At 39.4% G+C, this 27,387-nt stretch overlaps 1 protein-coding gene and 1 long non-coding RNA gene across 2 annotated transcripts in view; both read left to right on the forward strand.

Annotated features, from left to right (window-relative positions):
* LOC146685363 (transcription regulator protein BACH2-like) overlaps positions 1-27,151 on the forward strand; it is a 65,908-nt gene extending 38,757 nt beyond the window's left edge. Inside the window, exons 3-5 of the mRNA XM_085440610.1 lie at positions 20,372-21,751; positions 23,863-24,069; positions 25,657-27,151. Coding sequence (XP_085296736.1) covers positions 20,372-21,751; positions 23,863-24,069; positions 25,657-26,097 — 2,028 coding nt within the window. The 3' untranslated portion in view covers positions 26,098-27,151. The remainder of the gene's footprint in view (positions 1-20,371; positions 21,752-23,862; positions 24,070-25,656) is intronic.
* LOC146685364 (uncharacterized) lies at positions 10,564-13,483 on the forward strand. Its single transcript, XR_014916642.1, has 4 exons — positions 10,564-11,063; positions 12,528-12,615; positions 12,914-12,974; positions 13,254-13,483. It is a non-coding gene; the product is annotated as an uncharacterized LOC146685364 (long non-coding RNA).
* Positions 27,152-27,387: the final 236 nt, after the last annotated feature.

Genomic DNA, 27,387 nt, shown 5'->3' on the forward strand with positions numbered 1-27,387 from the left:
CTAGCACTGAACCCTGTGGAACTCCATAATTAACCTCAGTGTGTGAAGAGGACTCTCCATTTACATGCACAAATGGAGTCTATTAGATAGATATGATACAAACCACTGCAGTGCAGTACCTGTATAAAGGCGATGTATGATTTTGTATTGGGTTTCTCGCAAGCGGTTGCAAGTAAAAGTGGAACTACTCATGTTAATGGCTCCTTTCCACTCCTCTTCGGTATATTGATTATTAAGATCTCTCTCCCATTTATAAATAGCGCTCAGTGTGTTGCTACTAAGAGTATATAGGAGAGAATAAAAAGCTGAGATAAAATGAGTTCTGTCTTTTCACTTAATAAGAAATGTCTCAATATCATCATATATAACTATTTCTGAAGACTGTGGAATTCTAGAATGAACGAAGTTACGAACCTGGAGAAAGCCAAAAAAATGGTCTCTAGGAATATTAAAATTTGACTGCAATTGCTCAAAGTTCATCAGTGTGTTGTTTTGATACAAATTGCCAATTACCCTTAATCCCTTTTTGTGCCACTTATCGAACATACTACGAGACATTCCTGGAACAAAATCTTTGTTTCTCAGTAAAGGAGTCAAGAATGAAGTGCAATCTTCTCTACCCAACATTTTACGCATTTCCCCCAGACCCTTATTGTATTATAAATGATTGGGTTATTCTTAATCCCCATTTGTAATATTGTTTTTTTGTCACAGACAGCTAAGCTCCAAAGGGAATAAGGTAAAGTGGACCAAGAGTCTAGGTGAGAGTGAGAATTTAGATAAGCATGTAGCCACTCCCATAAGACACGGCTATGACATGCCCATGTCTTTTGATTGTTTCAAATACCTTAGAACATGTTTCACAGTAGTCCAATGTTCCACAGCTGGTTCTTTGAAGTGCTGTGACAGCTTACTTACAACAAAACTCAAATCTGGTCGTGTGCAAGAGGTCAAGTAAATAAGGCTACCTACTGCCTCTCTGTACATTCTGACATTGTTCATTTTCTCAGCATCATCATTGTAGTTCAACTTTTGTTCACAAGGAGTTGATCTTGGTTTACAGTCTTGCATTTGAAATCTTTCCAGTATGTTTTCTGCATATCTCTCTTGTGACATTTTTACACAATCTTTGGTTTGCTCAAAATCAATACCAAGAAAATGTTTGAGTTTCTCCATATGTTTCATTTTGAACCTTGCAGTTAGCATTCCCTTCACAGTTTTCAAAACCCTTTCATCACTGGCTGCAATAATAATATCATCAACCCATATAATCATGATCACTTTGTCTTTTCCTGTTTTCCTTGTGTAAACACAATGATCTACAGGACTCTGCATGAAGCCGTTCTCTATCAAATAGTCATGTAATGTCCTGTTCCAGTTTCGGCCTGACTGTTTAAGCCCATAAAGTGACTTTTCCAGCTTGTAGACCAGTTTCTCATCTGTTTTTCCTTTTACTTCATAGCCTTCTGGCTGCTCAATATAAACTTCAAAGTCTATTGGTGCATGCAAGTATGCAGTTTTTACATCCATCTGATGCAAAATCAGGTTTTCTTGTATTGCACACTGCATCAATACTCTTATGCTTGTCAGGTTAGCAGTCGGAGAAAAAGTTTCATCATAGTCTATCCCAAAACACTGGGTGTAACCTTTAGCTACGTACCGTGCTTTATATTTTTCTGATCCATCACCACTGTTTTTCTTCACATATACCCATCTACCCCCCACTGCTTTCTTTCCCTCAGGTAAGCTTGTTAGGGTAAAGGTGTTGTTCTCTTTTAAGGATTGCATTTCCTCATCCATAGCTGCTTTCCACTCTCTAGAGTTGGGTGACTTTACAGCTTCACTGAATGTCACGGGTGAGTTACTTATCAGTCTGTAACAGTAGTCTATGTTAGTCAGCACTTGATCATCAATGTCTTCTCCTGACTCATATTCATTTAGATAATCTGGTTTCTTTCTTGTTCTAGAAGGATACCTTCTGGAGTTTTCAGTCTCATCACTAAGTGGCATCTGACTGTTCACTTCTGGTTGGTTGTCAGTACCTGGTTCCTGTGAACTGGTACTGGGGCTTTCCCTGTTCACGTTTGGTCTCTCCCTCACCTGTATGTCCTCATCCTCAGATGTTATATCAGTTTGTGTTTGCTTTTCCTCATTGTGTTTGGTTAAAAACTTAACCAGCCTAAACTTTTGCACTTTAGCGCTGTCTGGGAAATAAACCTTGTATGCTGGACTGTTTTTGTCGTAGCCTACAAAAGTCCCTTTTGTACACTTAGAATCCAGCTTACCCTTGTCTTGCTTGTAAGCATAACACTCACTCCCAAACTTTCGCATTCTGGATAGATTGGGCTTCCGCCCAGTCAGCAAAAAGTAAGGTGTCTGCCCTGTCCGGTTGTTAAAGCACCTGTTTCTCACAATAGCTGCTGTTTGAACTGCATACGTCCATAATTCCTTTGGTATGGCACTCTCAATAAGCATGCACCTTCGCATATCAAAAAGTGTTCTCCAGCCACGTTCTGCTGTACCATTCTGGTGAGGGGAATATGGGGCTGAAGTTTCATGTCTTATTCCATGTTTGTTTAACAATACCTGGTAACTCTTTGCCATGAACTCTGTGCCGTTGTCTGACCTGATACACTTTACCTTCCCGTGTGGGGCTGTATCGGCCAAAAAGATTTCAGTTGCTGCATTTTTTCACTTTTGTTTTTGAGAAAATATACAAATACTGCACCGGAAAAGTCATCGGTAAACAATAATGCATATCTGTGTCCATCTCGTGATTCTGGATCTATCGGCCCTGCTAGATCCGTATGTACCAGCTCGAGAGGTTTCTCAGCTCTTCTCTCAGGGTTTCTATTCCTAGTCTGGACAAATTTTCCCTGGATACACACCTCACAGTTCAAACTTTGGTTGTCTGTTTTCCCCTTGATTTTCATACCTTCAACCACATTTTGTAACTTCAGAATGTCTCTATGATTGCAATGTCCCAAAATTTCGTGCCATGTCTGCACATCAAAACAATTATTACACTTATCATCATACTCACTTACAGTTTCAAGGTAATAAAGTCTGTTGTGCTCATGGATGTAGAACTTTGTACCGTCTCTGAGTTGAAGGACGTTCCTTCCTTTCTTAAAGATGATAGTAGCTCCGTTCGTGGTGGCCGCTCTCACAGAGAAGATATTCTGTGGAAATGAGGGAATGCATAGGGCGTCTTTCAGTGTTGTTTTACACTGTCTCCCTCTGCTGTCAATCAAGCACACCTCTGCATCTCCTCTGCCTTCAGCCACTCCTTTACACCTGGTGCCATCAGCTAATTCCACACAGTGTGTTCCCGGCTGGAAGTCGTCATTAAATTTCTTGAACGCTGTTTTATCATTCAGGATGTGTGATGTTGCGCCAGTATCCACCATCAGGCCTTTGGTCCTGATGTCCTGTCGCTGTTGAGGTTCCGCGTTATGAGGTGCCGTAAGGGACATTATTACTGAAACGCTCTCACACACACAACTGAAACGCTCTCACACACACAACTGAAACGCTCTCACACACACTACTGAAACGCTCTCACACACACTACTGAAATTTTAGCTCTCACACACACAACTGAAACGCTCTCACACACACAACTGAAACGCTCTCACACACACTACTGAAACGCTCTCACACACACAACTGAAACGCTCTCACACACACTACTGAAATTTTAGCTCTCACACACACTACTGAAACGCTCTCACACACACTACTGAAACGCTCTCACACACACAACTGAAACGCTCTCACACACACTACTGAAATTTTAGCTCTCACACACACAACTGAAACGCTCTCACACACACTACTGAAACGCTCTCACACACACTACTGAAATTTTAGCTCTCACACACACTACTGAAACGCTCTCACACACACAACTGAAATTTTAGCTCTCACACACACTACTGAAACGCTCTCACACACACAACTGAAATTTTAGCTCTCACACACACAACTGAAACGCTCTCACACACACTACTGAAACGCTCTCACACACACTACTGAAATTTTAGCTCTCACACACACTACTGAAACGCTCTCACACACACTACTGAAATTTTAGCTCTCACACACACTACTGAAACGCTCTCACACACACTACTGAAACGCTCTCACACACACTACTGAAACGCTCTCACACACACAACTGAAACGCTCTCACACACACTACTGAAATTTTAGCTCTCACACACACAACTGAAACGCTCTCACACACACAACTGAAACGCTCTCACACACACTACTGAAACGCTCTCACACACACAACTGAAACGCTCTCACACACACAACTGAAACGCTCTCACACACACTACTGAAATTTTAGCTCTCACACACACAACTGAAACGCTCTCACACACACTACTGAAACGCTCTCACACACACTACTGAAACGCTCTCACACACACTACTGAAACGCTCTCACACACACTACTGAAATTTTAGCTCTCACACACACAACTGAAACGCTCTCACACACACTACTGAAACGCTCTCACACACACTACTGGAATTTTAGCTCTCACACACACTACTGAAACGCTCTCACACACACAACTGAAACGCTCTCACACACACTACTGAAACGCTCTCACACACACTACTGAAACGCTCTCACACACACTACTGAAATGCTCTCACACACACAACTGAAACGCTCTCACACACACTACTGAAATTTTAGCTCTCACACACACAACTGAAACGCTCTCACACACACAACTGAAATTTTAGCTCTCACACACACAACTGAAATGCTCTCACACACACAACTGAAATGCTCTCACACACACAACTGAAACGCTCTCACACACACAACTGAAATTTTAGCTCTCACACACACTACTGAAAAACCAAGTCATTTCAGTTGAACAGGAAGGCATTTCAGTTGAACAGGAAGGCATTTCAGTTGAACAGGAAGGCATTTCAGTTAAACAGGAAGTTAATTCTTGACAAGGAAACTGAAAGAAAAAGTGTTAGATTTCAAACAAACCACTACACAGATGTCTACTCAGCAACCTGTTAGTTAGGGGTGGGTTTTTATAATCGATTTATTGATTAAAATCGATTCTGGCTTGGATAACGTGAAATCGATTCATTAAAATCTTGAATCGATTTTTTAATATAAATTTATTTTACCCGAAATGCCAGAATCTCAGGTGAAACCTCACAAAATTTCAACAACCACCAAACAGCTAAGACAGTAAATGAGAGCAGGTACACGGCTTCTGCACAAAGACGTAAACACACAGCGCGGACCCGCGGATCAGAATCAGTGAGATGTCGCCTTTCTCACCCGACAGCACGGACACGGTCAGGGCTGAAAGCCGACAGCTCGCTGACTCTGATCTGTCGGCGGGTCCGCGCTTTGTTTTCACGCCGTTTTTGCGCCGATTCTAAAGCTGTTAGTTTTATCTCTCTCCAAACAATATTGACTGAACCAGCAGCAAAAGAAGATCCAAACTGCGCTTCACATAAACATCGTCATGAATTCCCTCACTGTTTTGCTTCCACCACGATAAAATCGCACGTCATGCACAGCCCTCTCTTTCTCTTTCTCTCTCTCTGTACTTCAAGAACAGTTTCCCGTCTAAAAATCTGTTTTCTGTATTATTCGCTTGCTTGTTATGCACAAGTCTACTGTTGTTTACAGCGCAGTCGGCCGCTGTTTTTTTTTTTTTTTTTCATTTTACATATTTCCGAAAAGAAAACCTAATAAAACCGCTGTAACGTCAGAGGTAACGTTCATATGTTGATTAATGGTTTTCTTTCGTTTTTGATGTACTGCAGAATATTTTTTATAAAATCCAGGCCAGGAAAACCACCTTCATGTTTTTCTGTGTTTTATCTTCAGCTACTTTGACACAAAGGCATCTGCTGTGATGCTCACACCTTTGATAAAGTCTTGCGTGTGTCAGCTTCCTTTTTTTAAATACAAAAATATGTAAATGTACTGATCTGAATTATAATATTTCTGACTGTCAAAATTCCCCATAATCAAATCGAATTGAATTGAATCGAATCGTGGAACAAATCGATTCTGGACCTTAGTGAGACAGCTGCATTACTTAACAATATATTAGCCTCAGCATAAGTCAAAGTTTAGAATAGCGGGAGACGTGCATTATCCTGGTTATTTTTTTGGCATATGTGCTTTTTGTCTTTTTTAGCAAAGAAAAATATCTTAAAATCATCAATAAAACCAGGGAGAGAAGGCTTAGCGTTCCTCCATTTAGCACAATGGATATGATATTTACTCAAAAGTATGATGATGTTAATAATGTCTGAGACATCCAATGCTAGATGATCCATATAAAAAAAAATTATGATGTAATTCAAACAGTGGCACATCATTAATATTTAGGGAAATCCAATTTTTTAAGTTGCACCAAATACATTGTGTGATAGGGCATAGGAAAAAAAAGATGTTCTAGGGTTTCATTTTCATCAGTTCAAAAAGAACACTGATCCACCTCAAAGCCAAATCTCTTTTTTTTTTAGAAATTCTGCCACAGTATTAGTTTTGTTTAAAGTGTGTTTCTTTAACTTTAGGTAGAATAGGCTATTTCATAAATTTTTAGTATGCTTTATCCAGTGTATATGAAATAACTAAATTAGAACCATGCCATGTAACCATTCTGTTGTAACTATAAAATATTTTGTCTTTGAAGAAACTACTAACAAATTTCTTATTGCATTTTTATCAAACAGCTGACATTGCCCTAGCAATAAATTTGGGAGCACTGATGAGAAATTATTGTATATCATAAAAATTTTAATCAAATGAAGCAGAGGCAGTGGGACCAGTTCACAAAATTTGTTATATTCTCTTTGAGAACAGTTTAGACAATATTTTTCTGAAAAGTCTGTGTAACTTAGAATGACACCGTTATCATCCAACAAATCTGTTATGAATATAATATTTTTGTTCAAACCAGTCACTCTTGAAAATTGATTTTTGATTAAGTGTTATTACCCTATTATTCCATAAGGTTGAATTATGGGGAGAAGTTGAAAATCTCATTTTCCCAAAAATGCAACGTCTGTTTTGGAAAGTTTGATATCTTTATGGGGATTTTATTTGCCGCAAAATCACATTTCAAAATAAAGTCTAATCCTGTATACTATTTTATTAAACAAGAATCATGGGATGTGGAGCTAAGTAGAGTCTGGCTGTGACAGACAAGATTTTAACCATTTAATTCTAAGGGTGCCAACCATAAATTCCAATTCTGGAGTTTTGATACCACCTTTATTGTATCCCTTCACAAGCTGAGATCTTTCTATGTAATGGGTTTTATTCCTCCACAAAAATTCGAACACATTTCTATTTATGGTTTTCATGGTATTTATCGTTTTTTTATTTTTATATCGTTTACGTGGCGCAAAAAAGGTTGGGGACTGCTGTACTAGCAGGTTGCTGAGTAGAAATCCTTGTAGTGTTTTGAAATATACCACTTTTTCCATCAGTTTCCTTGTCAGGAAACAACTTCCTGTTCAGCAGAAATGCCTCTGGTTTCAGTGGTGTGTGTGAGAGCGTTTCAGTAGTGTGTGTGAGAGCGTTTCAGTAGTGTGTGTGAGAGCGTTTCAGTAGTGTGTGTGAGAGCTAAAATTTCAGTAGTGTGTGTGAGAGCGTTTCAGTTGTGTGTGTGAGAGCGTTTCAGTAGTGTGTGTGAGAGCGTTTCAGTAGTGTGTGTGAGAGCGTTTCAGTAGTGTGTGTGAGAGCGTTTCAGTAGTGTGTGTGAGAGTGTTTCAGTAATAATGTCCCTTACGGCACCTCATACCGCGTAGTCATCGCTCATCCGGAAGACATAGGCGTCGTCGCTCTCTGCGTTGCCGCCCTCCTCCGAGGCTGTGCGCGCTTCATCATTCCGTTGTCGTCTCCTGCAAGTTGACTCTCGATGGGTGTTGCTTCTACAGTGACCGCACCACTGTTTGTAGCGGCATGCTCTGGCCTTGTGTCCCCGCTGGCCACACTTAAAACAGACTATGTCTGACATGTCTCTCCTGTGATCACTAGCAGCTGCTGCGGGTCTCGCGTTGGGTTGCACTCTCGCCTTCATGATGTTATCCTCTTGTTCTTGTTGTTAGCTGCGGAGTTTTGTTTTAAATTCCGCAAACTTGATTTCTGATTCACTTTGCGTAATGTGAAGAGAAAAAGGTTTAAATGCTTCTGGTAAACATTTTAACACCATCGCTACAAGCAGACCATCACTAAGTGTCTCTCCAGCATTTCTCAGGGCTGTAATAAATGTCTCTGCGCGTATGATGTACTCGGTGACGCTTTCACTGCTTGCTTTCTTCAGAGAAGTCAGTTCTCTGACTTCTCTGATAAAGGCTGATAAAGGCTGATAATTCTTGGTTTACCTTTTCCCGCATAATAGTCTCGTAAAATTTTCAGTGCCTCGCGTCCATCATCGGCAGCTTCTTTCTCTCTGCATAGGCCTGGGCATTCTTATCTTCGTCGTCCTCATCTTCGTCATCACTTTTAAATATTGTGTCTTTCAGACCTTGTAATCTAAGATGTCCCAAAAAACTTGTCTCCCACAGTTCATAATTCTTCTCGTCTCCGTCACAAACCAACCTTACCCATCGGCCACTGGGTTCACCTGCACGCTTACTCATGGTGCTAACTTAGCATGCTAGTCCTCACCGAACACGCTGTACCTTGCGACTTTTCTGGTGGTAAACTTTCCCCTGGCGTAGCTTCAATATTTTCCTGGGCCCATAACCTGTTAGCAGAGACGGGTCTTCCAGCAGAATCTGCATGAATATTAAAGATACTTATTGTCTAGACGGAGGAATAATCACACGTGGGGCATCGGCTTTTACCGGAACATTCACACCAAAAGGTGACTTTGTTTATTGAACTCTCGCGTATACTCCGCAGCATAACAGGAAGCATCCTTTCAAAATAAAATCACAACAGATGACAATGAGGGCATACCTATTAACTAGCTCAACAATACATAAAGAAAACCACGTTTTTTTACATTACTAATTCCTTTTGTGCATAATTTTATATTGTTGTTGAAAATTAATTAATTAAAGCAACAAAACACAACAAAACTCTTTTTAGTGAGCCGAGCCGAAAGAGCCGGTTCTCTAAAAAGAGCCAGAAATCCCATCACTACCGTACAGAGCAGGGGAAGGCGGGGCTTGTTCCTTCCTAACCAGTAGGGGTGTCAAATATACTCTCTGGAGTTTTATTTTTATATTTATATTATTTATATTTTATTATTGATTTACTTTAGCTCAACTCAGTGATTAACAGAGTAATGATGAATCACAATTAACAATAACAATGTTGTAGTGCATTACTGAGTCGTGTAAACTCACTGGGTTACAATTACAACACAAAGAAATCACAAAACTCCATGAACTCAACTTATCCTTATTTATAATGGCGTAACTGTAGATATTGTAGTTTTTCTTCATCTTAAGTTTAAAGAACTTGCATATAAATCATTATAGTATGATGCTATGATACATATTATTGGGGCACTACTCCAATCTGAAATTTCATTCTGTATTCTGACGTTCCTCTTTATACTATGGTATTCCATTTGGTGCTCAGTTGAGCTGTCAAATATATTTTTGTGATGTGTATGAAATACTTATATACGTCATATAGATGTTGGCATTCACATTGCTTTAGGCATTGTTTAAGCAAAGTTTCATCAAGCTTGGTCAACTAGTCTAAAAGGAGATGGGGAATATACAAACATACATATATACATACGCTACGATCATTAGGACATAATATCTGCAAGAATTAGTAAACTGTTAAAAGGTATGGTAATATCACAAATGGTGTATTTAATTTTACTTGCCTATCTTAAAATAATATAGTATTATTATATTATTTTCTATTAAGTAATAATAATAGAAATGCATTGCCTTTCTAATACTATTGCAATAGCATGCATATTCTATATTATTCTTAATGAATCTGCAAGTTTATTGAGTTTGAGCAATACATATAAGATGCCTGCAAAATTACAGGCTCGCATTATTAAAAATACAATATAATTTAGTGTCATCTTATAGCGTTTTTTCAGATAAGCAGCATGAACGGGGGAACATTTTAAAAATGTTTTTATAAAAGTAACAATAGTGAGTTTAGAGTGAGAAAAAAGGACCATTCACAGTCAGCAGTGGGCACCACGGAACGTAGTGCATCTGCAAGGCAAGTATTTCTAACCTAAATTCAGTAGCATTAGCTAGCTATTATACCACAGTGTTTTTATTCCGAAATGCATATGTGCAGCCCTTATTATTATTCAATCTGTAGTCCGTTCCTCCCTGTTTGAAATGATTGTTTCTCCCTTCCTATTTTATTTTGTTAGTCAACTGTCTGTTGTTGTATGTTGCATTCAGTTTTCTTCCATTTGTATCACTGTGTTAATTAGTTTTAGCTGTACTTTATTTCCCATCTCTACTTACCTTAATTCCCTTGTGTGTATTTAGAACCTATTTTCTTTGGATTTTTTTTTTCAGATTGTTTGTGAACCTTCTGTCATATAATCCCTGTAGTCTGAAGAAATTTAGTGTTTGCTGGATTTTTTTCCCTCTGCGAACCTGTGTTTTACTGTATCATTGACATCTGTATACAACTTTATTAAAGGTTAGTTTTCACTTTAGTCTGCTGGGTTCTGAGTGCTGTATTTGCCTCATCCCACGCTTCCTGACAGATCAGAAATGCATAGCACTGCTCCAGACAGATGCATTTAATTATTAAAATTTAAAGGAATTTTACAGTTTTACCCTTTGTTAAGTTCTAAAGGAATTATGTAAATAATTATATTTATCTAAATAATAATTATCACAATAATTTGTGAACTTAATCTTAAATATTTATTTAAATAATTGGGAAAATTAATTAAAGAAGAAGAAGTAAGAAGTAAACTTAATGTGACTTCTTCACTGTCACTTGTGGTTTTGCAGGATGGGGTCAGAATTTTCTCTGCAGTATTAAAAATGGTATTGAGTGTGTAATACGGTGTTGGCCAAGACCGCAGCAAAAAGGAGAGGTAGGTGTCTACAAATGTCCAAACATCTTTGACCAACAGAACTTTGCATGCTCACTGAGACTCTAAATTTAGGATAGTCTTGGTTTAAATGCTTTTATTTGTTGTTCTGCTTTGTTTGTATGACTCATTAAAAGTAATTTGGCAGGTAACATTTTTATTTCAGAAGTTTTCTCTTGTGGTTTGTTTGTTAACAGAATTAAATCTTGAGATACAGGAAGTGCGTTGTCATTTTAAAAGTAACTCGCATCATTCGGTAATTTGTCATTTAACGACAGTGTGGTTTTAAGGGCAGCAATGAACGGGTCTTATGCCAGCAGTAGATTCTTTCTTCATTTTAAAATGTTTTGAAGGACAAATATAGCAAATTTAAATGTACTAAAAAGTAATGTTGTATTACAGCAGTATAGGGGTGGTTGTAGCTCAGGAAGTAGATTATCTACTAATCAGAAGGTTTGTTGCATTCAAGTTAAATTTGACAAGATACTGAATCCCAAGTGGCTCTCTGATGCATCTATCATCCATCCATCCATTTGCTTCCGCTTATCCTTTTCAGGGTCGCAGGGGGATGCTGGAGTCTATCCCAGCTGTCATAGGGCGAGAGGCGGGGTACACCCTGGACAGGTCGCCAGTCTGTCGCAGGGCCAACACACAGGGACAGACAACCATTCGCACTCACATTCACTCCTATGGGCAATTTAGACTTTTCAATTAACCCATCCCCACAAAGTGCATGTCTTTGTCTGTGAGGCAACAGTGCTAACCACTGTGCCATTGTGCTGCCTGCATACATACAAGTGCTTGTAAGAATGGGTGAATGAGCTGTGTTGTATGTAGTGATTTGAGTGCTCAAGTACAGTAAAAAAAAAAAGTGCTATTCAAGGACCAGTGCATTTACCTTTACATGGCATCTGCCTTTTGAGAACTTAGTTATCTCCCTCTCTATCTTTTTCTCATTCCAAAATTATTTGGAAAAGTATTGAAAGAAATAACTTAATAACTGGTTAATAATGTTTTATTAACTGGTCGGTTAAAATATTGTCAAAAGACTCATTATAAAGCAATAAAGATCTGAGTGAGTTAAAAACAAATAGAAGTGACAGCTTACAGATGTGGCTTAACAGGACTAAACATAAACATACAGGTAGATAAGTAAAATCTGTTTGCTTACTTTAAAGTACACAGCTTCCTTCTTTCTCTCTTTTCTTTTTCTTTCTGTCTTATTTTTTTTTAAAAAAAGTCAAATATGTCAAAATAGCTACCCAGCAATCTGAAAAAACATTTTCTTATGTTCCTGGGTGAAAGGTCCAGGTACTTTAGTTATAAGAAGTTACAGGCACTGAAACACCAGCCAGGCGATTAAGGGGCAGCATTGTTTCAGTTCAAATGCAGAAAGCCATACATAGCAAAGCTGTTGAAACTACAGTCTTGTCATCTCCATTCACTCCAATGGACCATTTTTTACAGCAATGGTGGATCATGGAGCCTCGCAAATAGTTCCTGGAAGTTAGTAACAGCTGTGCCAGCACCGAAGTTTCAGATGCACTTTTAGAAGGTAAGAAGTTTGAGCTCGGGTTTTTTAAATGTTATGAAATCAGAAAGAAAAGCTTTCAGTTGTGATTTTTTGCTGTGTTGACCAAGTGAAATATTAGCTAAATATAGCATTGAGGAATTAAGCTGTCTGGTCTGTTTAAAGTCATTTATCCTCTGCTATGTACAAACTGGTATGATAACTGCACAACAATCAGGGAAACTGATAGCTATTTTTCTGATATATGGCTTTAAATAAAAAAAACAGTATTTTTGAGAAGTTTTGTATACAGTTGACTGTTAGCATCTGTGTGACGTTACAGCTCAGCTGATGACAGAAACAGAGGGAAGGCGGAGGACTCAGAATGAGACTAAAACGACAAGGTAAGTTTAAAATATGACACCAGCTCTGAAAAGAAGAATCATCTAATAAAGCAGTTTTATACAGCTGTATTACGTATGTTACCACACACTCTTTTTTTAGTGTATATTGAGCACACAAATTCATAGTAACTGATGGCACACTGTTTACCATCAACAACTAATTCATTTACATCATTCAAATTGGTTGTTAGAAATCACACCTTATCTCCTGATGCATTTACCCGTCCAGGTCTACACTGGTATGTCTAACATTTTCTTTCTCTCTCTTAACTCTGCCAGCTCAGGCATCTCAGGATAATTCAGCCTGAAAACTTTGCACTAAGGCAGCACCCTGACCATAAGACTCATATCCCTGAGTGTTTCAAGCTTATGAAGCGAACACTATATTTGCCAGTATTTTGGGCTTTGTTTGTAAGAAAAAATATTTATTACTTGAATATGATTTGCTGTATTTGTTGTTGTTTTAATCGATGATTATATTAATCTTGTTTTAAAATAAAGAATGATTTTTCTCCTCTTGGTTTCAGGTCACTCTTTTTTTTAATGTACTGTTATCTCTGAGAGAGTACAGCTTCCCCATGCACCACAGCACACAGCAGTACATATACAAGAATAACAGTGGGAAAAGAACATGCGCAGGTGAACATTCAGTTTTTCTCATAGTTATTTGAGATTTTTATAATGAATTGATTTTTGTAAACAACTGCAAGTTAATAGACAACATAAACATAGATGTGTTTGTGAGAAAACAATTATAAGACTAAAATGGCTTTTAATAGCAAGCATGTGGGGATACACTTGATACACAGCAATTTGGGTTTTAACACATCCTGAATCCTGTAAAATGTAAAATTTAACAGTAGATGGACAGAGAAATTCCTGCTTCTGTTACAAACAGTGGACGCTATTATGGTCCACCGTGTCCATTTCCCACTTTGCCTTTCTAAAACATAAAATATACACATATGTAGAAGTTGCAGTAATCTGCAGTAACAACAGATGGAGGTGGCCAACAGGAAAATAATCACAGACATTATCAACACATTTACATGCACACATATTAGCTGCCTAGATTAATCGATTCTGACGATTAAGGACCCTCAAATGTACTTGCTATGTTTTTTGCTCACTACTGACTTCGGGGCTTTAAATACATTATCTCCCTCTGCTGGTAATGCAATTTCTGCATGCAGGAATGGATTACCATTTCATGTTTTGGAGAAACAAAGCATGAAAAGGAGACGGTGGAGCTGCGCATCTATGCCGGTTGATGTTCAAGAGTATACCAGATAAAAAACATGGAGAAAACATAACCTTTCTTGCTCAAGAGGGGTAGGGAGAATGGATGGAACAGTAGGGTTGGCAGAAATTGAGCTATTTTTTGGCACATAAGGCAAGAGTATTAATGGAAGTAGTCTCCTAGTTACTGCCACTCCTATGCTCATTAGGGAACCACTGGCTAGCACTGTAATGCCCCAGATCTGTCATAATGATGAATATAGTTATGTGATTGCAATCTGCCTTACATGCCTCCATGTTGCACTGAGGCATGTAATACAACATGAATGTTGTACTGTACTGAAATGCTTTGGTAAGGAAATACAGCATGTATACAACAAAACCAATCAGTATTTGCAGTTGTCTCTTTGTTGTTGTGGCAACCAACACCCATGAGCATGCCTGAACTTTGTCATTGTATTGTTTTTTTTTTTGTTTGTTGTTTAATTAAAATATAGGCACATAGTGTGGAGTTGATTTATATATATGTGTGTGCGTGAATGCGTGTATATAATTCCCCCCTTGCCCTGTAGTCGGTCGGTCTTTAACCTTCAAGCTCAGGTACTCTCCCTCATGGATCTTTGTTGTTTAATCCTGGATAGTGGTTGTGACATTCACTAGTTTTAAGCCTCCTTCCTTCTGCTTAGCGTATAGTCTCAGGGTGCTGGACTTGGGGTGAAACCCTCCATGCATGGTGAGGAGCTTCTGTGTCTTGATGTCAGTGGCTTCTGTTTCCTCCTTTGGACACTTTATTATCCCAGCTCATTGCTGTAGATTCTAGTGGTATGCATCAGTAAATTGATATCTTGGTCACTCCTGGCATACAGCTTGGTGCCATCAATGTAGAGGAGGTGGCTAATGATTGCACTATTCCATAGACAATATCCATAGCCAGTCTTGTTAATGATCTCAATGAGGGGGTTGAGGGGGCTTGACTTGCTTTCAGTGTAGATAAGCATTGGCAACACTTTTTAAGCAACTTTTCCTCCAGACGTTTCCTCCATTGAGTCACTAAGGGATAAGGTTAAATAGCCCTAAAAGTTACCTCCTGTCTCCTAACCACGTTTCCTCAACCTCAGTGGACACAGCACAAGGTCACCAACACTCAGACAAACCTCCACATCAGCATTGAAGTAACAAAATTTGAAACAAACTGTTCCCTCCACAAAGAAATCATAAGTTTAAGCTGTTGCACCATCTTGGAACGGTTATGTCATTGACAAGCCATTAACATTTCACACCCCATGTCATACCCTAGTAAACTGCCAAGTGCACAAAAAGCTGAAACAAAAAAGGCCCTCCACTTTGTGATGGAAGTTTTGTGGTTTATGCTCACATTTAGATTCAGGTGCTCAGAATTTTACTGTAGAATGTTGTATAGCCTTTTATTTCTCAGGTGAAGGACATTCATTTGTCACTATGCCTTGGCCACAGCTGATCGCATTGCAGACTTTATTAACAGAGAATTTCATGACAACTTCTATTTGTAAGAGTGACAACAACTGGTATAAATGGGCATGAGAAAAAGAGAAGTGCGATGTTCTGAGAACCTGAAAACATTTACACAAGACACAACAGTGTGACAGTGTAGAGTGCCGTGGATGTCTGCAGTACTGACATTGTCCATAAGAATAATTCTTCTTTTTACTATTCATGTACAAGTATTGAGTATATTGATCACGATACTAATCTGCCAAGGTCATGTCGGTGCACACAAAATCCCTTAAAGCATTAAAACAGACGCTGTCATTATTTAAAATGCATTTCTCGTTCAAAATATTAATCAGACTTCTACTTTCATTATATTGTTAACTAAGAATAAAGATGATTTATTATTAGCAAGAGCATGTATAGATAAACTCTGTTTTAGCACTCTGTATTTTAACCTAAAAGGCTGGATGTTAAGACCTTTTACCTTCTCTGAAGATGTGATGACAGGTAATACACTTTCCCACCTATCTCAACAATAGAGAGCTGTAGACGATGCTAGCTCACAATAGACTTATGTTATATGCATACCATTATACATACATGTTACTGAACAAGCACATACACACACCCACATAGAGTAAACGTATACATTTTGTAACTGTGTCAAAAACCCTGTCCATCACATTCACACTTAACAACTCCACTCTAAAGTAAACCTAATGCAAAAGAGTTGAAGGATGAATAACGGTAAGAAGTGAAGGGATCCAGACAATCCATCCATTCACTACCGCTTATCCTTTTCAGGGTCGCGGGGGGCACTGGAGCCTATCCCAGCTGTCTGTAGGGCGAGAGGCGGGGTACACCCTGGACAGGTCGCCAGTCTGTCACAGGGCCAACACACAGGGACAGACAACCATTCACACTCACATTCATTCACACCTAGTGACAATTTGGATTATCCAATTAACCTATCCCCACAAAGTGCATGTCTTTGGGATGAAGCCGGAGTACCCGGAGGGAACCCACGCAAACACGGGGAGAACATGCAAACTCCACACAGAAAGACCCCGGCCTGATGGTGGAATTGAACTCAGGACCTTCTTGCTGTGCGGCAACAGTGCTAACCACCGTGCCACCGTGCTGCCTGGGATCCAGACAAGAATGAGTAAATCAGAAATGTGAAAAAATAACCATGACAGTGGTTGATTGGTCACTTATGGGGCACAATTATCAGCTCACAATATCTAACCCCCAACTGTTATGTGCCATCTCCTTTTTCTTCTTTTACTATGAGGAAGAGTGTTGTAATTGATCTCTTCCAGTTTCATAAGCACTCTGTGACTAAATTAATAGATTTATTATGTATTATAAGTTTAAAGCTACTAAATATTATATCAGCCCGTGTGTACACATAATACACTGTTCTTGGTCTCTCACAGCTACAAGCATTATACCTCATTGTTTTTCAGCCACACGACTTGGACACGTTGAAGTAACTGAGCTGACCATGAACTCCTATAGTATTCTAGTCAAATGTGATGTTAAAAGTTGTCTGAAATTAGTGGATATAATAGGATGATGATCTGCACTCCGTCGTTACAGTTGTTACATCATTTTGGAAAATTTATTTTTTCTTTGGAAAAATGTTTTATTTACATAGTGCTGTTAGTGTCCCCCTGTACTCTGTGATTCTTATGCCAGTGTTTGTCCTATAGCAAAGAGTTTGTAAGTGCCCTTAAATTATAGCACTTGGTATTTTCAGCAAAGCTTATGCAGTAGTTGGAGATGTGTAATATAGTACACTTGTGTACTGTGGTGTGTGATTACTTTTCTACATATCTCTAAAAACACAGATTTACTCAAAAAACAGGCCACATTTCAACTGAAATAAGTACTATGCAGTGCATCCGGAAAGTAATAACAGTGCTCCAGTTGTTTTATAGGCCTTACCTGACGTTATACCGTAGTGACACACATTAGATGACCCCACACAGTCATGCAAGTGCTTTCCTGAGGCCTCTGGCTATCATTACTGCTCCTGTATGGTCACCAGGAACTAACTTGTCTGCAAACATGAATACCTTTGGCAATGTAGTGTACTTTGGAATAAGGCTGTAATATGACAAAACGTGGTACAAGTGAAGTGCTGGGAATTTTTTCACTGTATATTAAAATATTGATAACAAAAATGTAATTCAGTTTTATTTATATAGAACCAAATCACAGTTGCTTCAAGGCGCTGCGATGATACAGAGAAGACAGAAAAACCCCAACAATCAGATAACTCCCTGTGAGCAAGTGCTTGGGGACAGTGGGAAGAAAAAAACTCCCTTTTAACAGGAAGAAAACTTTGGCAGAACAAGGCTCAGAGAGTGGCGGCCATCTGCCATGACCGATTTGGGGTGAAGTGAGGAAGACAGAACAAGCATGCTGTGGAAGAGAGACAGATATTAATAATAAGTAACGATTAAATGCAAAGTGGTGTATAAACATATTTTTTAGGGCCAAGTACAATAACCTCTATTTTACCTGAATTTAGAAGCAGAAGATAACAGAGCTGACTTAAAAGAGTTGAGCATTGTGTGTTAACTGTCTATATCTATAGGAAAATCAAAAAATATTAAGATGGTAAACGGGGCATGGACACACCTATAAAAACAATAAATGCAAGAGTTTCCAGTAGATTCAAGTCAAACACACTTAAATGTGCTTCCAAAGACAAAAGCTAACTGTGGCCACAGTAATTGAAAAAAAATGGTGCTTCACTTCTGATTTGGTTATAATTGATGTTAAATTTTAGGATTTCACTTGACGAGCAGTGTTTGGCTTGCTTGTCCTGATGTAAGGTCACTGCTTGTATATGGCAAGTAACTGAGGGAGGGAGTGACAGTGATTAGTGTAGTGATACTGAAGATTTGACTTCAGTCCATATTTAGGGGAGGTGTTGAGGTTTGCTAGCTCAGCTTTTGCTGTTAGCTGTGATCTGGTCTTCCAAAAGAAATTTGCATCGATATAATATGATCTAATTTTTAAATACAGTGGGGCAAAAAAGTATTTAGTCAGCCACCGATTGTGCAAGTTCCCCCACTTAAAATGATGACAGAGGTCAGTAATTTGCACCAGAGGTACACTTCAACTGTGAGAGACAGAATGTGAAAAAAAAATCCATGAATTCACACGGTAGGATTTGTAAAGAATTTATTCGTAAATCAGGGTGGAAAATAAGTATTTGGTCACCTCAAACAAGGAAAATCTCTGGCTCTCACAGACCTGTAACGTCTTCTGTAAGACGCTTTTCTGTCCCCCACTCGTTACCTGTATGAATGGCACCTGTTTGAACTCATCATCTGTATGAAAGACACCTGTCCACAGCCTCAAACAGTCAGACTCCAAACTCCGCCATGGCCAAGACCAAAGAGCTTTCGAAGGACACCAGGAAAAGTATTGTAGACCTGCACCAGACTGGGAAGAGTGAATCTACAATAGGCAAGCAGCTTGGTGTGAAAAAATCAACTGTGGGAGCAATCATCAGAAAATGGAAGACATACAAGACCACTGATAATCTCCCTCGATCTGGGGCTCCACGCAAGATCTCATCCCGTGGGGTCAAAATGATCATGAGAACGGTGAGCAAAGATCCCAGAACCACATGGGGGGACCTGGTGAATGACCTGCAGAGAGCTGGGACCAAAGTAACAAAGGTCACCATCAGTAACACACTACAACGGCAGGGAATCAAATCCCGCAGTGCCAGACGTGTTCCGCTGCTGAAGCCAGTGCACGTCCAGGCCCGTCTGAAGTTTGCCAGAGAGCACATGGATGATACAGCAGAGGATTGGGAGAATGTCATGTGGTCAGATGAAACCAAAGTAGAACTTTTTGGTATAAACTCAACTCGTCGTGTTTGGAGGACGAAGAATACTGAGTTGCATCCCAAGAACACCATACCTACTGTGAAGCATGGGGGTGGAAACATCATGCTATGGGGCTGTTTTTCTGCCAAGGGGACAGGACGACTGATCCGTGTTAAGGACAGAATGAATGGGGCCATGTATCGTGAGATTTTGAGCCAAAACCTCCTTCCATCAGTGAGAACTTTGAAGATGAAACGAGGCTGGGTCTTCCAACATGACAATGATCCAAAACACACCGCCCGGGCAACAAAGGAGTGGCTCCGTAAGAAGCATTTGAAAGTCCTGGAGTGGCCTAGCCAGTCTCCAGACCTCAACCCCATAGAAAATCTGTGGCGGTAGTTGAAAGTCCGTGTTGCTCGACGACAGCCCCAAAACATCACTGCTCTCGAGAAGATCTGCATGGAGGAATGGGCCAAAATACCAGCTACTGTGTGTGCAAACCTGGTAAAGACCTATAGTAAACGTTTGACCTCTGTTATTGCCAACAAAGGTTATGTTACAAAGTATTGAGTTGTATTTTTGTTATTGACCAAATACTTATTTTCCACCCTGATTTACGAATAAATTCTTTACAAATCCTACCATGTGAATTCATGGATTTTTTTTTTCACATTCTGTCTCTCACAGTTGAAGTGTACCTCTGGTGCAAATTACTGACCTCTGTCATCATTTTAGGTGGGGGAACTTGCACAATCGGTGGCTGACTAAATACTTTTTTGCCCCACTGTAGATGTTTTTCATTCTTTAATTTGACTCCTCAATTCTGTTCCACAGGTGACAGCCAAAGGTTTCGCTCCACTGCTTCAGTTTGCCTACACCGCCAAGCTGGTTTTAAGTCAGGAAAACATCCATGAAGTAATTGTGTGCGCGGACGTCCTAGGTATCCATAATTTGGAGGACTCTTGCTTCCGGTTCCTTCAAGCCCAGCTTAAGAATGACAGCCAACCTAACCATAATGGCACGGTGGAATACGATGATCATATCACAACAGAGAATCCAATCTTTTCTGAGGAAATATCCTGTTATGATTCTGCAGAAATAAGGCAGCAGGACAGTCATGTTCTTGCTGACCTGCCGCAGTGTCCAAAATATAAGAAATATCAGGATGCAGTTTGTGACAACAAGCACAATGTAGAGAACCATCATATTAGTAATGACATCATTTTGGTTAACCATACCTCAATTAGCCCTCTGAGCTCACACTTCACCGACAGTAGCGCTGTTCCGCAAACACGTCTTACTCCCTCCAGGATCAAAGAAGAACCCTGTTTATTTGAGGAAGAAGGAGATGAAAGGAATGACAGCAACTCAGACTTGTGTACTGAGGAGGTATTGGAGATGGAGTTAGAGGTAGAAGAGGTTCCAGTAGAAGATGTGCAATCTTCCAGCCAAGTATCATACTCTTCCTGTTTGCATTCATACCTCCAGAGAGGTGGTCTCAGCAGCATGCCAAGCACCACCATTCAGCAGCTACTAAGCAACCAACTGTCTCTCAACCATTACAAAGAACTGGTCATACAGAGACCACAAACCAAGAGGGAATCTCTGGATGAAGTTGACCTCAACACTGGCATTGCCAATGTGATACCAGCAGCACTTACTGGTATAAGTAGAAACCTTGAAAATTCGGTGTCTAAGCATGAAGGGAAGCTGGACAGACGCAGTGTCATTTTCTCTTCTGTGCCTATCAAGCAACATATGCTGTCCCATACATATGTTGATGAGGCCATCTCAACCTTGATGCAGGAGGAATCCCTTCCCTCTAGTCAGTCATTCCTTATTACCAGCTGCCCCGTTTCAACGAAAACATCAGTGGACTCTCCTACTACTTCTACATCATGCAACCAGATTTCCAGCCCCCGTGCCTCATACTCTTACCCAGAGGATGCAACCATTGGTAGCTCATCTTCTACTTCGTCCCAGTTTGACTTTTCCTCATCGTCACAGTCAGGCTCAATTTCTGGACTTCCTCACTGCCTGGCTGGGATGGTGGAGCACAGGAATCCCCACAATGAAGTAGTCCTCACTCAAGACTACACAAAGATTAAATCTGAAAAGACATTCAGTGCTAGTGGTGGGAACTCCAGTGATGAATCAGGCTCTTTCTCAGAGGGAGACAGTGAAAGTGGCACCTCTCGAATCTCTGGACCTGAGGTTAGTATGGCTCTTTATTATACTCCATTGGCTAAAATGTCAGTGTGTTGGCATTGAGGTCGTCTGGGAACTGTCTTTCTGGCATGAGAAATGCATAAAAGCAGAACTGTATATATTTGGTTTGCAGCAGAAAAGAAGAGGAATGAAAGTCAGTAGAAGCGAGACAGAATACATGTTGAGAGGGAGGCAGGTGTAAAACTGACGATGTCAAGAGCAGAAGTAGAGATAGTGAAGTTTGATGAATTTAAATACCAAACTGCACAAAAAGGCAAAGAAGAGAGTGCAGGCAGGATGTCCATGGATGTGCTGCCCACATCTCCCATCTGCTGACCCAAGCTCCAGTTATGCAGGTTATGAATATATACAGTACTGAGCAAATGTTGGAGGCCAGTCCGTGACTGATGGGCCGACTGTGTGTTTTTCTAGCCAGTTGTGCTTTTACTACATTGTTAGTGTGTTTGGGATGGTTTCATACTGACAAATGAAGCTTTTGCTAAACAGACTCTTTCCAGATGATATTGCCGTGTGGATCAAAACCTGACCACTGTATAAGACCCATCGGCACTGATGTTCAGTCCAGTTCTTGTATAGTGTGGCATACCTAGGTCGTTGCTCCCTATAGCCTTTACTGAGGAATGGCTTCTCTCCAGCCACCCTTCCACTGAGACCATTTACGAACAGTTTGTGAATCAGCTGAAGGACCACATGCATCTCTGACGTCCTGTGTTAGGTCTTTTTCAAAGAAAGTGACTTTCAGATAGTATTCATTTGCCGTTTTTGAGCCTGTCACTTCTTCTTTTCTCCTCAGTTCAAACTGTGTCCAGTTTGTCCAGGTTAAACATAGCACCCCATGCCGATATAAAATATAATAGCTCGAATCACCTTGTTGGATCAAAAATTAAATTTTATAGCTGTCAAAATGGGATATCTTTCATATTTTTCCCAAGTTCAACAAAAGAAATGGGTGCAAATGGTATATTTTTGTGACAGGTTGTGAGCAAATAAGTGCCTCTTCCCATTGTCAGCGCAATAAATGATACCATACTTGAATGTTGGCATTGTTGTGCTGAGCATTGCTTGTTTGAAGAGAACAGTTTGTGCTGTTGTAGTGGACTGTTCTGATGCAATGTAAAGCTAAGAGAAAAAAGAAGTGGTCAACATACACATGCTGTCAAAGCCTTAGTATTTTAAATCAGATGCATTGAAATTTGTTTATGAGTCTTTTATTTATTCAGTCAATAGATAAAAAAAATGTCAGTGTGTTTCCATGGAAAGAAGAAGAATACACAGAACTATAACCGTTTTGATAAGGCAGAGTTGCATAGAAAGGTAAGCCGATAGTCTCTGTTCTTTGTGCCTGAGCTGGTGCACAAACAGCAATACTAATACTGACATCTAGTGGATTTTATATCACAGTGCACTCCATCTGACAACATGCAACTGCAGCAATTGATACTTCTTCCATTTCTGAACACATACTAATAACAGTTATGTCTATAATAAGTCTTTCTATGTTGAAGTCTTATATTCACAGTGTAAAAATATTCAAATTTATAGTTAAGTACTTTACTGGGGGCACCACTTAATATAATGATTTATGACCAAGACCCTGAGACAGCTGAACATCTCCACTTGGGACAGCCACTTGGGTGAGAGCCATGACTCCAGAGTTAGAAATGCCATTTCTCATCTCAGTTACATCTTCTCAACAGTGCAGGCTCGTGGTTGTCACTTGGTGACACCAACAAAACCAGATCATCTGCAAAAAGCAGAGAAAAGATCAGAGTGTGTGATCCCACTGAAGTCGTAGATATAGAAAAATTGCAGATATGTATGTATGATTTTTTTTTTTTTGATTGAGTTCACTTCATCTAATTTTAGGACAGGTTAAAATCTAATGTTTTAGGTCATATTTATGCAAAATAAAAATAAAAAAGGAAACATTTGAGGGTTCGCAGACTTCCAAACAGCATTTTATATAAACTATATTTGTAAATGTAAATAGAAAATATCTTAAGCATAAAATATAGTTTTCTTAATTTCCATGGCAACAGTCCTGATTCATTTGGTTTAAAATTAAATAGACTGCAATAAAGACCTGGTTTTTGTAGGTGAAGCTGCCTTTTCCTGTGGACCAGATCACCAACTTGCCACGCAATGACTTCCAGATTCTCATCAAGATGCATAAACTGAACTCAGAACAGTTGGAATTCATCCATGACATCCGCAGGCGCAGCAAAAATCGCATTGCTGCCCAGCGCTGTCGCAAGAGGAAGCTAGACTGCATCCAGAACCTGGAGAGCGAGATTCACAAACTGGTATGGTCAACTAATACACATACACACAGGTTTGTGGGTATAAAATGGAAATGTGACACTTCTTAAGCCATATTTTAATATAACATGTTCTCCAGTATCCACATTGAAAAGCTAATGCTCTACAGGTCTGTCCAGTGAGCGTGTTAACAATGTATCTAAGCCATTCACAGATTTAAAAGCAATTAAAAGTATGAACTTTTTACAGGGAATTTGTAAATATGGTGAAAGAAAACAATATGGGTGTGGGTGTAGCTCAGGAGGTACCACAGGTCATCTACTAATTGAAAGGTTGGTTGTTCAATCCCTGGCTGCTCCAGTCTGCATGCCAAATATGGGCAAGATACTAACTAAGTTGCTCTTGAGGTCCATCGGAGTATGTTATATGTTATATAGAGTAATAAATTATTTATTTTTGTATTTTTTATATTTTTTTGCCTCTTTTCTTTTTGTTTTAGGAATTCCGGTGCAATGTATTTTTCTTTTTACATGCATTTTGTAAACCCTTAGTGATCCATAAGCTTGAACTATAATTTAAATCCACAAATGCTGGTACTAACCTCACATTTATTATATTTGGCTTTTTGGAATAACAGACCTAACACAGATGCTGTAGTGACAGAATCTGTGTGAGTGCCTCCACTCACCCTCTCCATTTGTACTTTCCTGTGTGGACTAGCGATTCATGGAGGGTGTGCTCCACTTATGGGGTGATCATGCTACTCAGCTTCACTGGAAAAGTCTACTCCAAAATACTGAAAAGGAGATTATCATCATTATTAATATCTCACTACACTATGTGGTGTTGACCCTGGTCATGGAACTTTGAACTAGCTCTTGTTTCAGGGTGCATGCGAGTTTGCCCAACAAGTCCACCTTTGGTTTGTGGATTCTGTGGGAATTCTGTGGAACTCTGTGGGAGTATGCGATATCCAGCTTGCTGTTACACACCATACACCTGCAGTGACTTCCTGCTTTGCTGGCAAGTAGGCAGACTTGTTTGCAATGGAAGTTGGACTTTTCCAGGGCTCCCCTTTGTCACCAATTCCTCTCAGAATTTTAATGCAAAGCCAAGGGGTGGAAGGCTTCCACCTTAGTGGAATCTTAATTTGAAAAAAAAAAGAAAATTAAATGGCGTCACTACTAAAGACTGCCAGAAGGGAAACCCTCCTTGATTTTTCTCATGTTAAGCAATAGTGGATCATTGTCAGTCCACTTTTGCAGGGGTTTTTCCTGCTGTACGTAAATATCTGTTGGAATATATTGACAGTTGATTCCCAGCTCCAGTGCTATTACGCCTATTAAGAAACTCACTAATATCAATCTTGTAAGCACTTGTCTGTAATGTAACAATATATGATATATAAATTTTACTAGGTCTAAACTTGACGTTGCAACTTTTATTGAAAAGCAAAGAGGCTGCTCGTGTAGACATGAGATTGAGTTAAAAGATTCTTCACAGGCTTATAACTGTAATGATCGGTGTGGGGCCAGATAGGAAGTGGGCTGCAGTTAACCTGATGAAGTGATCAGCAATGAGGGAACAGCAATGTCATGATAACCTGATGATGCTTTGTCTTATGAACCCAGGTACGTGAGAAGGAGAAGCTGCTTAGCGAGCGAAACAGGCTGAAGGTTTGTATGTCCGAGCTGTTGCAGAACCTCTCTTTCCTCTCCCAGCAAGTGTGTAGGGAGGTGCAGGGCAGCCAGCCATCACCCGACTTTGCCAGCATTGATCTCACATCCAACCCCTCATCACCTTCAACTGAGGACGGGTCTGTCCAACCCACGTCACCTGTGACCCAACAAAGTGAGGTTGCTTGTACATCTAATTTGAATGCCAATCAGGAGGGGTTAGAGGATAGGCAGCCCGCAGAGGAGATGTTGCCTTTAAGGCAGGAGGATCCTGAGCTTTCACTAGTGCTTGAATCTACTGACGAAGTATGTAGCCCCACTGTAACAGTGGATTTCTGTCAGGAGATGACTGTGAAATGCACAACAGAAGAACACAACAGACAAGACTGTGCTTAGAGTTTGGGGCTAAATGACACGATCGGTGCATACTTTGATATTTAAAGCATTTGTTTCTTTTCTGTTTTTTTAAATGAATGATACCAGTATTGTCTTTCAATATTGTTCAGCAGGTATTTTTTGGACTGGTATAAAATAAAAGCACTGGCAGCTTTCTCTCTTTCTGTGTTCCATTGGATTCTCTTCTTCTCTCATGCATCATGGGAGGCTAAACTCAGGAATTCTACAGAATGTACAGTAATATGCTTGTTAACATAAACCTGAACTTTACTTTGCAGTCCTGTCTAATCTTGACAGTTACTTATGTGCAAAATGATTTGTGGTAAATGTTTGGATATATTGTAAGTCAGTTTTCAGTTTGAACCACTAAAATGTGGAAAAGTTTAGTTTAGTATTATTATTTCTATTAATGTTATTTATATAAAGTAGCTTTAAGCTGTTTTGAATATGCACCCATTTTACTTCAGTGTGTTGATGCTCCTCCAGTTATTTTACCATGAATTGGAATTTGTTAAAAAAATATTCTAATATCTATATTTTAAGGAATCCCACCTTTACTTATGGCTGGGGCATGACCAAGATGACATAAATCCACACTAAAACCACTAAAGCCATTTTTAGAGATCTTTTTGGTGTTTGGGTTAAACAATGGAGCTATAATTGGACAAGTCTGAATGTTTTTAATTTTAGTGAGAGCTCAGCTAGGCCATGCTGACTTTCCTGGATATTTTTGCATGGGTATCCACACTCTCTTGCAGACCATGGCACCTTAGACAGATAATGAAATTAATGATACAAATATTCCATCTAAATGTTGTAATCAACAATTGGCTAATTGGCCTGAAAAAGAAAAACATACGTATCTCTTAAACTATTGAAGTGAATCTGATTATATAAAACAGTTTAGGCTTGACTCTATAAATTGATGCAGTAACTGTTAAGTGATGCAGGACTTTAAAGTAAAATGTTACCAAAGTTCTGTATTTATAAAATTTCACATTGGGAGAAAAACAAATAAATGAGCTGTCATACGCATTTAGCGTTTCTTATGTCAGACTTGATCTTCACTTTTTTGTGTATTTTTTTAAATCTTCTTCTTCTGTGTTTTTTTTAAATGATTCTACTAAAGAGGCAGAGATACATTACAGAGTCAAAGCACTGTCCAGTACATCTGAGGGGGAAGATGTGGCATTGGTTACATGCTTTGTGACTTTAGCACTAAAATTAAGTATGAAGCCAACTAAGTGGTTTCCAATAGATGGTTTCCATAGGGGTTACTTTATATTTCTC

This window comes from Copadichromis virginalis, linkage group LG19 (assembly GCF_057382275.1).
Source record: "Copadichromis virginalis isolate Kocher_CV1m ecotype Utaka linkage group LG19, C_Virginalis_male_GT1.1, whole genome shotgun sequence".
Classification (NCBI taxonomy): domain Eukaryota; kingdom Metazoa; phylum Chordata; class Actinopteri; order Cichliformes; family Cichlidae; genus Copadichromis; species Copadichromis virginalis.